Raw genomic sequence first — 12,236 nt, 5'->3', positions numbered from 1 at the left:
CATCAAAACATACTATGAGCATAATAAAATATAAGTAAATATTTTTCGTGTATCTGCACGTCTTTTTCTTTGCAGTAGTTTATAAAATTCAATCTTTATTAGTCTCTAAATATCTTTCGCATTAACATTAGTATTTTTTTGAGCCATTAATAATTTTAAAAATGTCCTAATTAATTGGCAATTAATAGAAATAAATTCTCATCTTAATTTTCATCAAAACTACTGATAGGTGTATACAATGAGTCATCACATTTGGATTCAAGATTGGTATTTACTCTGGTGTTCCAACGAACCTATGAAACCTGCTAATTGTTAAGTAAATAGCTTGAATGTGTAGGGATGAAGAGTAGAGGAAAGGTGCTGCATACCACGGTTGGATGTTAATGTGTCTGATAATATCGTACGTTGGAGAGATTAAGCGTCGTATACCTACTCATATTCCTCTTCTTCGTCTCTTGTGTTGATGCATTCAACATTCAAATTCGTTATTACAACATAAAAAATAAAAGTTTAAAACAATCATAAAAAACAGTAGAAAAATTATTAAATATTATATTCAAATTTCAGGTAAGTTCTTGACACCTCTATTATATTATTTATCTCTCAGTTAATTTTTTAGCAAACTTTAGTATTTTATTCCCCATGCATATTCATTTGAGTAACTTTTCACAGCTTGTTATATAATTCTTTTTTATGAGGAACAAAAAATATGCATTAATATAATTATGATTATGTATGGACTTAAAAATTTTTTTATATGTCTTAATAATTTTTATTCCTTCAGCGATTTTTTAAAATTTTAAATTAAATGCATACTCAACCATTTTCGATGGTACTTTAACTCATAAATCCATTTTCTTCTATACATTTTTGTTGAATGTCATATCCGTATAAGTTTTATATTGAATGTCGATACTTGATGGTTTATCAGAAAAATCATTTTTCATAAAATAAATATTCTTATCGCTATTTACTGCTATGTATTGCTTGAATATTACTTGAAATTCCTTACATTGGGATTATTTATAATCAAAATTGAAAATTTATCATAAAAATTTTTTAAAAATGATAAATAACTTTTGTTAAATACGGATATTAAATTTTGTTAAAGTAATGCAGATTATTAAAGAGATTCTTTTTTTGGTTTGAAAAAGTACTTCATACTTAAAAAGATTATTTAACTCTTCTTAACATATTCCATGGAATCAAATCATTTTTATTCTCCGTTAAATTTATTCTGAGACAAAAAAGTTATTCCAACAGTCATAGAAAGTAGACTGAAAAAGTGTATTTATATAAATAGAACAAGGTAATAAAAAAATTTAGTACATCTTTCGGGAAGAAGATGAATTGGAGAGAAAAAAGCTCTTCTTTTCTAGAAAAAAAGAAAACCAATGAAAATGGCTAGGAAAAGATTCTGATTGCATCTTTTTTATCTTCATTTGCATAAGAATTACGATTAAACTCTTTTTCTGTCTTCTGTAATTTTTAGTAACGTGTCACACGTCTTTCATTTAGATGAACATTTAATATTCGAATATTCCTGTGAGATAAGAGATGGTTAAAGAAATCATTGCAAGAACATCCGGGAAACATAATTCAGTTAATTACTGAGAGTAAAACATATCAAATGAACTTAGAGATTGTTTGATACTTTTGACCTCTGAACATTAAAGTATCGTGTAATCATGTCAATCGATCATTTTCTCGCCAGTTTCACTCTAGAACTAACAATTTCCTGTTTCCTAAAGAGCTTACCGAAGTGAGTTACGAGATATTTCCACCCAGCTAGGAATCGATCTTCCGTCTGCCGCAGGAAGTTCCATCTACTGTGACGCGACCGTACGCCACTGAAATACTTTCCTCATTCATTTTCTACTCTTCTGTTGTGCCTTCAGGGGTAACACAATGGCTATCATAAATTTCTATCTCATCTTCCCTCATAAAAAAATTTATAAACACCGCCATTTAGTCACGTCTATTACTTTCAAATGATTCGCATCAAATTCTTAAGATATGAATTGATATAAAAAAAATCATTACTTCCCTCGACTGAAAATATCAATTCTCTTTCCATTTAAAATGTATAAATATCATTTTATCACGTACTGTTCACTAAGCAGGAAACCAATCACCCAAATGAATTAAATCAATAATCGAATAAGTTATTTTATCATTTCTTTTCATATTCAATCATAAAATTTATATATCATTTACATCTATGTATAGCTAAATAATTATTCTTTCCAATTAACAAGTAATATTAAGTATGATAGCGTAAAAAAATCATAAAACAACATTTTCATATTTTATATCAATAATAATAAAAAATAATAGTTTATTAAAATATAAAGGTAACTAGGACATGAAAATTTTTTCAAGGATTTTACTAATCTATAAAAATAAAAGAAGTTGAGTTTTATTAACAGGATAAAAATTATATTTTTTATTATTTATAAAATTTTTAAAGTAAGCCATCTTAATCCATTTTTTGTTTATTTTAATTACATGTTGAATTGTTTTTATTACTCTTATAGTGAATAAATAGTGTTGGCAAAGGTAAAGAAAAAGAAAAAGAAAAAAAAGTCATGTGTAAAGAAAACAAGTCAGATTTGAATAGTTAATAAAATAGAATTATAAAAAGTTTTAATCGAATAGGAAGAGTATTATAAATAGAGTGACAAATTATAATTTATCTAGAGATGTCCTTGTAATCACCCACACATATGTTCACTAGATTTATCAAACAAAAGAATTTATTATGGTAAAAATGTGTGATTGTTAAGACGTGGCTATCTGCAGACATCAAGCTTCAGCCGAGCGTCAACAGGTGGCGCATCTTTCTCGAAAGTGCGTAACATTGAAAAGTATATATAAAGTACCATAAAAACTGTTTTACACTCCACATTGAAAAGTCTTAATACTTTCTGTCATACCATGGATAGGATTCAGGATTTCAGTCAATTTTTGCACAGACGAGTTTGTTTGAATATTCATGAATTTATTGTCACTCTCAAAACTTTATTACACTTAGTGTTTAACACTAGAGATTATTATAGTTCACAGTGATATATTATTTCAATCACTTCTATTTGTAATCGAATATTCTTAACTTCTTAACGATATTAAAATTCTAATCTTTCATAATGAATCGAGAAAACTCTAAATTTCTAATTCTACTCCGGTGAAGGTTTTTTATCGACTAACTGAACATTATTAAAATATAAAAGTAGTTCCTCGCAAAAATATTACTACGCTTGAGAAAAATAAGTAGGGGAGTTGCACTCAGTCTTGAAGCAGAAATGTACGAATATTTATGTCAGCGTAATTTTGATATGTCAATGGTATAGAGTAGCTACATCTTAACAATTCATAATTTCAAGTAAATTTGATAATTTATTATCTATATTGTAATATACCTGAATTTTTTAATGCAAAATAGTATCGCATATACTTTCAACAGAAGTACAACTTGATAAAAACAATCGAACATTATTAACAGCAATTGAATATTGTTGGAGTAGTTGAATATTACAGAACATTCAATCATGTGAACCTTTCAGGTCGTATTGGACCACATTGTTTTTTGGAATTGTAACTAAAAATGTATACAAGTGGTATATTCCACTTGTTATTTTTTCATGATGAAGTTAAATAGACTATCAAAAGTTCTAAAAGTTAGAGATGCATATTTTTAATTATAATGAATTATACGTAACTCAACAGTTTCAATTTATAATAAAATGAAACGAGAATAACAAAAATCATTCCGTAAACTTTGCAATATTGCTTTTTAATAGTTTGCTACAGTGTCATTTATTCCGTCACCAGTGTGTTGAAATACGGAATATACAACATCGAAATATCAGTTGATGAGGTCAACAACTGTGCTAAAAAACTAAGTCAAGTATGCATTAGTTAAAAAAAATTGTAAACTGTCACAAATAAAAGTTAAATCATTTATTTTTCTAGTAGAATAAATCAATAATTGGGTCATACGAAATTAATTCCAGGAATTTTAAGCATTGGTTATTCGAATAGAAGCATAAAAAAGATGTGGATAAGTCTCAACAAACTTACATTATGTATTTTCGTCTACGTATTGTGTGCGACAAATCTTGTTCAGACAGAAGAAAGATCATTGTCTAGAAGAAAACGTTATGTCGTTTTTCCTGAAGGCTCGAGCTTTTCTGTGAGTAATTTTCTTTTTCTACACTCAACCAATTGACATTAGTTCTAGATCTGTCAACTTTTTTTTATTACAATCAATTAATTTCATTGAAAAAGTTTAATACTCTTGTAGAAAATTTATATTGATTGAATTTCTTATTTTTAATCTTATTAAAGTGTGTTTAGTCCATAACCTGAAAAGGAAATCTCGTATACTAGTCGTATAATATTGTAAAATATATGCATGTTTCTATCTATGAATTGATTGACTAGCGACAGTTTGTTAATTGACGACGATTGCTTGACAATTAGATTGTTTATAGCAACGATGGGAGAATTTGTTTATTTATGTTTAGGACTGAGACTAGCTTTGATTAGATTACCTCTGTTTATATCCTTTTTTGTAATATCTGCAGTCAAAACATCCTAGAAAAATATCCTTTTGAAATACACTCTTATTAGATGAAAACATTCAGTTTTAAACTTAAACCCCCTCCCCTCCCCACAAGCACCACCACAGTTCTAATTTGCCACTTATTTATTTACTACAGGAGTAAAAATTATTAATTTTGAATTACAATTTATTTTATTATCAATTCTATAAAAGAATTTAATTATTCTAACATATTTAAAATTTCTAAAGATTCTTAGAAATAGTTTTTTTTCAAACAAAAATGTATTATTAGGGAATATTATATAAAAGGATATTTTCCTAGGATATTTTGACCGCGGATATTATAAAAAGGGATAATAACAGCCTTCACCTTTTGACTAGACGTCATATCTTTGATTCTGTATTCGAATCTGTTATTTTAATAAACTTTCCTTTTAATATTTGTTGTCCTCCACTTATATTTTACAATATATAAAGTCATGATTATGACAAAAATATTGACTTAAAGCTACATATTTTAACATAGGTAGGATCAAATCCTACTGATATCTCTAGATGCATTTCAAGTGTTCCGAAACATGAAGATGTGACTAGATTCTGAATTTCTGATATTGATTTTATTACAATAACTTTCTAACAGAAAGTTGAAAATGTAGTAATTTAAGTTGAAACTTTTCGATGTTTAGCTTCCATACTTTAGAATATCAGAAATCGTTAATACGTTCAATGGACGCCATTATAGATCTAAAGCACCCTCTTGAGCCGATTTAGTGCACTTGTATTCTAGCAAATCTATTCTTTCAGATCGCATTGTGTATGACAGTCCACACACTTACTCCAGATAATATTTTTACTGAAGGAGTAAATTGGGGAATTTCTTATGATCTTCCGAATGAGAGTAAACCAGCACTTGAGCCGCTTCTTCAACTCCGAAAAGACCACATAACCTCTAAGAAAGATTGGTACAACAAGAAGAACACAGGCCAATGGGCTAAGAATGAAAATTCATTCAAGTATTGGAATAAGAAAGGATACTACAATACACTTGACAATCGAAAGAAGTACTATTATCGGAAATCGGATCTTGACTACTTTAAACGTCGACATCGTCGAGAACTTTATAACAAGCTCGAGGTTATCATGAACGCGTGAGTATATCTTCTCTACTTCTTGTTGTAATGAGGAAAAAATAAACCTCAAAAGTGGAAGTTTTTCTTAGATAACGAATCAGTTTCATGTACAGTTATGTTACTAGTCAATTAGGATTTTTGAACTTCATACTGTATATCTTACATGAAAAGAAGAATCGAGTCAAAATTACCCGGCCGTGAAATGTAATCGTGGTACACTTTGCAAAAATAGCGCAATTCACTTTGCAAGATAAGGATTTTTATGAAGTGGATGGCCAAATTATACTATCTTACAGGATCAACTATTTCGCATGTAAAATTTTACTTTTCTGTGCAGTGTACTACGACTTTTCTGCATAGTAGGATAATTTTAATTTTATTCCTCTCACCGTGTGGATATTGTAAAATATAGCGCCATAAAAAATGAATGTTTATCAAAGACGAAAAAATAATAACAGATTCAACAAAACATAAACCAATTGTTTCACAAACGAGTAAAAAATGTCTACAAATCGTCTATAGTTTGTTGATGGACATTTTTTTACATCGAACACACTTTATGCATGTTATTTTAACACGTTTGTAAAATCTTGGGATTTGCAGTTTAATTTGTCGAAGACTAGATCGAAATTTAAAAAAGGAAAATGACTAAAATATTCCTTATACTTCAAAGAATGAATTAGTACTCGTAAACTATATTGAAATTTTGTGTCCCTAAAAAGATATAAAATGAAATGCGTAGCTTCAGGCTAGCAAAAGTTGATTTGTACAGTGCAAATCCCAAGATTTCATGAAAGTGTTAAAATAACACCTATAAATTGTGTTTCATGTAAAATGTCCGTCAATAAACTATACATAACTTGTATACACTTTTTACACACTTCATGGTGTGTATACGACTTAGCGTGTTAAAAATGTCTACAAGAATAACGCACTTGGATTTGCAGTGTATAGATAAAAATTTACGACGCAGACACTATTTTTGTCTCAAAATGATGTTTTTGAACTCGACGCATTTTTGTACATAGAAAATGCCTTGTTTCAAATGATGTACTTCGTTTTTATTCGTCTTCTTTATAATTGCACCAAGATTGAACGATAAATAGAAATTGAGACCATTGAATGAATGTTTGTTTGGCGGATATTGACAATGAACTACAGAGTCTAAGACTAGATAAATTTTTCGAGAAAAATTACTCTCGTAATGTAAACAAACTAAAGATAAGTCAAAAAAATGGCAGATATTATTCAACTTGATATTAAACCAAAATGATTCCGAATGGAATAGAATTCAATCAACTTTTACTCTTTTTTAACATCTACAGAGTTTTTATTTGGATATAATATGAACTAGAAAATCTTTCCATTCTTTTGTAATGTATGTGATCTTTAGAAGTCAGACAATCCAATTTGTTTTATTTTCTTCTCTTTTAACCATTAAAATAATTTATAATCATTTCAATTTTTCTACATTTTTTTGTAGATAACATTCACTTCATAGAGCATATTCGTCTGATCTAATACGTCATATTTCATCATTAATTCATGAAAAATAAAAAATAAATGATGTGTGTACTCATAAATAGAAGAAGCGCGGTAGAAGTCACACTTCTTTGTCGCGATTGTAATAATTAAATTTACAGGCTTGTTGAAAATGAATACTAATAGAATAATAGAATGTACAGGAAGATAATATTATCATATTATTATAATAGTAGTGCTAATAATATTATTACATTATTCCAAGTGCGCCTGGCACATCTCCATGCTCAATTAACCTCAAAAATTTGGTGATGCCCTAAAACTAATCGTGATATAAATATGGCTGACATTGATTGTCTTTTTTCTATACAGTCACTTTACGAATTTTGAATTTTTTAGTCCTCAGTCAGCTAACATCTCACGCTTCACAGTGATTTTTGTTTCTAAAGCAATTTTTTTCCATTTATTACAAAGTTTAATAAATAAATATAAGTATTTCAAATTACCAGTGCATTGTTATTACAGATTTTATTATGATATATTTTATGCATAGAAAATTACTATCAGAGAAGAGAGACGTAAACAGAAGTTTCTTTCAAATAGGCTAATGTAGCCGGAAAATTTAGTATGTATTCTTATGTAGCCAGGTAGGAGTTTAGCTCGGTAAGGGTGATCTAGGATGATCCTTAAACCGAACACAGTATTGACCTTCTACACCGTAAATCCAAGTGTGTTATTTCTGTAAACACTTTTCACATACTAAGCGTCTTCGATATTGAATGCCATAAACAAACTATAGATTTTTCATACACTATAAAACGTGTAAAAAATATCTACAAAACATGTATAGTTTGTTTACGATCATTTTATATTGAACACACTTTATGCGTATTATTTCAACACGCTTGTAAAATATTGGCTTTGCAGTGTATACACGTTTGTTCTGCTTGATATTATTTATAACAATTCACACCTTGAAGTTAGCCGATTCACTTCCACAATTAACTTCATAGACCCGCATTACTGCTTTATGCTGCGCGCGCAACTCCTAACTACTTCATTCGATTCTGTGATATTTTAAATAATTTCCCATCAGTAGAATATTTATCCATAAAGTTGCCTTATTAATAATAAATACAGCGATGACAGTTTAAATAAATAAATTGCACATCCCATACCTGATGGATTTAAAGCAACTAATTGTTAACTTTAAAACAACAGTCACAATGCGCGATAAAAAAAAACGGTTATTTAACTGACATGCAACGTTCAATCAACTCTTAACCCTAATACAACCTTTCTTTTTTTTTAAAAATATAAAGCAACAGTTGCAAAAAATCACAACTCTCAACCTAACACATTCATTATAAGTTGATATGATGTTCAATTGACCAATTTCAATAGTCGAGTAATGATGCAATTAAAAATAGGGATAATAGAAAATCTAACCTCCCACTTTGAACCAAGATTTATTTTATGTAAAATTACATGAGAATTCCAAAAAAACTATTCGCAGGCAAAAAAATGTCCGCATCATCGAGTTTTTTGTTGTAAACAATTTTTTCCTACTAGAACCTACACATTTTCATAAATAACTTTCCAGTTATGCAAAAATCGATGATACTTCATAAGACATTTTTTGTTCTCTACTGTCTAACGAAGATTTCTGTTACCTCACTTTTTTTCCCCCTATTTTTTGAGATATTCGATAAAAATACATAATATAAATAAATATAAATGATATAAATAAATAATAATTAAATAATCAACTCTCAAGCAACCGTTTATAAATGGTAAACTCATAGTTAATAAATCGCATATTCTAACGGTTAATTTACAGTTGATTTATAGTTATTTTAAGGTAAAGTTACGCTAAAAAACTCGAAGTTAACGCTGAGTTCACTATTAACGTAATTGCAAATCTCATTAAATAGTTGACATGAATCCATCAAGGATTCTCGTTTATTTAAATATTTTTTATTGCTAACATTTTTCTTATACATACTTTAGACAGAGATTATTTTTACCTTTCAAACACGAAGAAACCGAGACGACAAGCATTTATCGAATTTTCATTCTATTTTCATGAGCGTTTTCAAGTATCTGGACAACGGAATGACATTCGAATAATGCCATGTTCTATTGTGGTCTCATAAATCGATAAAAAAAATTTCGATCTCTAACATTCTATTGAGATTAGTTCGTAAAAAGGATAATCGAAATTAAATATTTTTTTATATTACTTCGTTCTTTTTTTTTCAAAATTCCCTCAAAAGGTTCTTGATCGTTTCAAGCATATTTTTCTTCAAATTTCAAAAAATATTTCTTCTTCAATGCACGATTTTTCCTTTCGTTTCTTTCCAATGTCGACATGTTTTTTTAATAAAATTACAAGGGAATGAGAGAAAAGTTCTATGAATGTGATTTGATATTAAAAATAATTTTGAAATATTGAAAAAAATTTTAACGAAAACTTTGCGAGGGTAGTCTCACTGATTTAATGTTAAATTCAATCTGTGGAGTTAAATTCACATCAAAGTGGCAGAGTCAGATACTCAAACTAAAATTATATTTGATTGATGGAGCAAATCAAACAGATGAAAAGAGAGTGAAGGGTATACAAGGAGAAATGAACTACATCTCTTTCTATCTTTTCCTCATCTGTTTCCTAACTTACTCAGTTAGAACTGAGTTTTCCAAACTTACAGTTCAGCAGGTAATTTTCCTAAGAACTCCAGTTCTTTTGATGATAAACAAAAACGAAAGAGTGATAAAAAACAGCCGAGGTATAAATTAAAAACAAATATTTTAGAATTTATACTAAACTCTACTTCTTGATTAATGTAAATTATTTTTTAAACATTCTAAAACGACATGATGTTCTACTTCTTTTCAGGATGGGATTCGATGGTCGAAGCTGCATTCTTCGAGCGCTCTGCGAAGCGTCTCAGCGATTGATGCCAAAGGGGAATACCCTAGTAGAAGAAATGATGAGGATAGCTTTCTCGTAAGACTTGCAAAGACAAACGACAGAGGTTGAGAGGGTGAAAAAGGGGTTTAAAGGGATTTACAAGGTAGAAAGACTCTCTCTCTTTATTCCACTTCGTAAAAGCAATAAGGAGAGAGACTCCAGGGAATGGCTAACTTAAGTTCTGTGTCGAAGAGTTAAAAATTGCTGCAATTCTGGGAGCTTGCTTATTTACGATTGGAAGCTGATGCCATTGAAAATCGATTTTCAGAATCTTTCGGGAAGCTTTTCTTTAATCATTCTTTAGTCTTTTTTTTTGATCCCTCAAATACCTTGGAGAAAAATAATAAAGACGGGACAATTCATTATCAATATTATGTAATTTAATGAGACTTTTTTCTGTAGAATGTCATCAAGGTCTAGGGATCATTTTAAAATATAACCAATTAAATCAACAGTTCTTGATTACCTGATAAAGCTTTCTTGAAATTTAGCTGATACCGATCTGATTCTAGTCTAACTAAGCACAGTAATATAATATAACCTGGTAGAGCCCAGCACAATCTTGATCGTAGTCAGGAATATCCTAACATTTTCCTGCTTAATCCTAGATTGGTCATCATCTGTGACCTAAACATCTTTGGTTACTTCATGAGGTTTCTTGCCTTCGATGTTGCTATATACTTTAATGATCCAATGATAAAGATTAAAGAGTAAGGATAACTCATAACGTTGTTAAAAAACTATAAACGTTGCTAGTTACCTTGTAAAGCCTAGACCAGGATTTTGTCATCACTAAAGTTGATTCTTTTTAAATTCAAATTTCTTGGTAATATAAGATAAAAAACGAGTCTAGAACTCTTTCGTTATGTTCAAGAACAATGTCTAGTTGTTTGGCATTTGTCTCACTAGTTATTTAGTAATTATACATAACAAGAAGTCTGAACCAATGTTTCATTCATGAGGTGACCAATCTAGGGTCAATCACTCAGGAAAAAATGATAATATCTATGTTGATCTATCTTTTTTCCAAGTTTTATATCACATGTTTTCGTGGCTTAATGAGAATTACTGGCTGCAAGAATAATGTCTTTTATATTTTTGCTGACAATTTATTAGTATTTTTATGTCAGTTTCTTGAATTCATCTGATAAAAAATTTAGAGTCAAACTCTGTTATGATATTCAGACTGTAAATTTGTAAATAAATGCGAAAACAAATACTGATGGCTTTGGTGTAATGTTGGGCATTCTACTTAAGATCACCACGTAAGATTTTCAACAAATTATTAAAAGTTGTTCAGGTTATTAAATAATTAAATGAATAATTAAATTGATAAAATATTTTTCGAATCAAAAAGAATAATTAATTTCAACCATTTGGTAAAATATTTTATTAACGTTGGTAGTTCTTTTGCTCAATGTGAAGATCATATATGATTCTATAATCTCATCATTTAATCAACGTAGATCTGATCATTTTTCTGGGGTCATAGCCAGTGATTCTTTAGTTTGAAAAGGATCATTGAAAATTCAATTCCAAGAGATATAAAATTAAAATGTTATTTTAGCATTAATCTTGAATGTTACAGATTGCCTCTCAAACGAATATTATTGCCTCATGAACCAGAAGAACATGAAATATACACCAATGCCCATCGTGCTGGTTATGATAGCGTCAGGTGTGATGCAATGTTTTCCGGATGTTCGTTTTCGTTGATAGACATGGCACTGGGAAAGTATAATATGAAGTCTGGACGTGATGAAGACCAGAGTAGTAACCCTGATGATTTAAATAATTCTGCTGATATGTCAATAATGCATTTTAACATGAAATAACATTGGGACAATTGTAAATTCATTTGACTACCACATGAATAAATCATTTCAAATGATCTTGGAAGAAGATGTTGAATCTTTCATTAAATAAATCCACCAAGTAATTGATATTTTATTCCTTGCAATAAGTTTTATTTCTATTTATCATTAGTTTGATTGATGTATTCATCAATATATTGATGGTAGAAATATTTGAACACGCATGCTTCCAATATTATCAAACTAAACTGATGTGGTCAACTGTATTCCATAGA

At 29.2% G+C, this 12,236-nt stretch overlaps 1 protein-coding gene across 2 annotated transcripts; it reads left to right on the top strand.

Annotated features, from left to right (window-relative positions):
• The first annotated feature begins 403 nt into the window (after window positions 1-403).
• On the top strand, window positions 404-12,000 carry LOC118064533 (uncharacterized). Of its 2 annotated transcripts, XM_035079212.1 has the most exons (6): window positions 404-567; window positions 3,801-3,907; window positions 4,014-4,192; window positions 5,369-5,712; window positions 10,073-10,183; window positions 11,736-12,000. In XM_035079212.1, the coding sequence occupies exons 3-6, from the start codon at window positions 4,055-4,057 to the stop codon at window positions 11,980-11,982; spliced, it is 840 nt and encodes a 279-aa protein (XP_034935103.1). In that variant the 5' UTR covers window positions 404-567; window positions 3,801-3,907; window positions 4,014-4,054; the 3' UTR covers window positions 11,983-12,000. The 2 variants fall into 2 exon arrangements, with proteins under 2 accessions (XP_034935103.1, XP_034935102.1); XM_035079211.1 differs by lacking the exon at window positions 404-567 and having other exon boundaries at window positions 2,921-4,192.
• The last annotated feature ends 236 nt before the right edge of the window (window positions 12,001-12,236 follow it).

The sequence above is a fragment of the Chelonus insularis genome, unplaced genomic scaffold (genome assembly GCF_013357705.1).
Source record: "Chelonus insularis isolate UGA/USDA-ARS -01 unplaced genomic scaffold, ASM1335770v1 contig_23_pilon, whole genome shotgun sequence".
Classification (NCBI taxonomy): Eukaryota; Metazoa; Arthropoda; class Insecta; order Hymenoptera; family Braconidae; genus Chelonus; species Chelonus insularis.
Note: the sequence above shows the minus strand (reverse complement) of the source record. Positions and strands in the feature narration are given on the sequence as shown.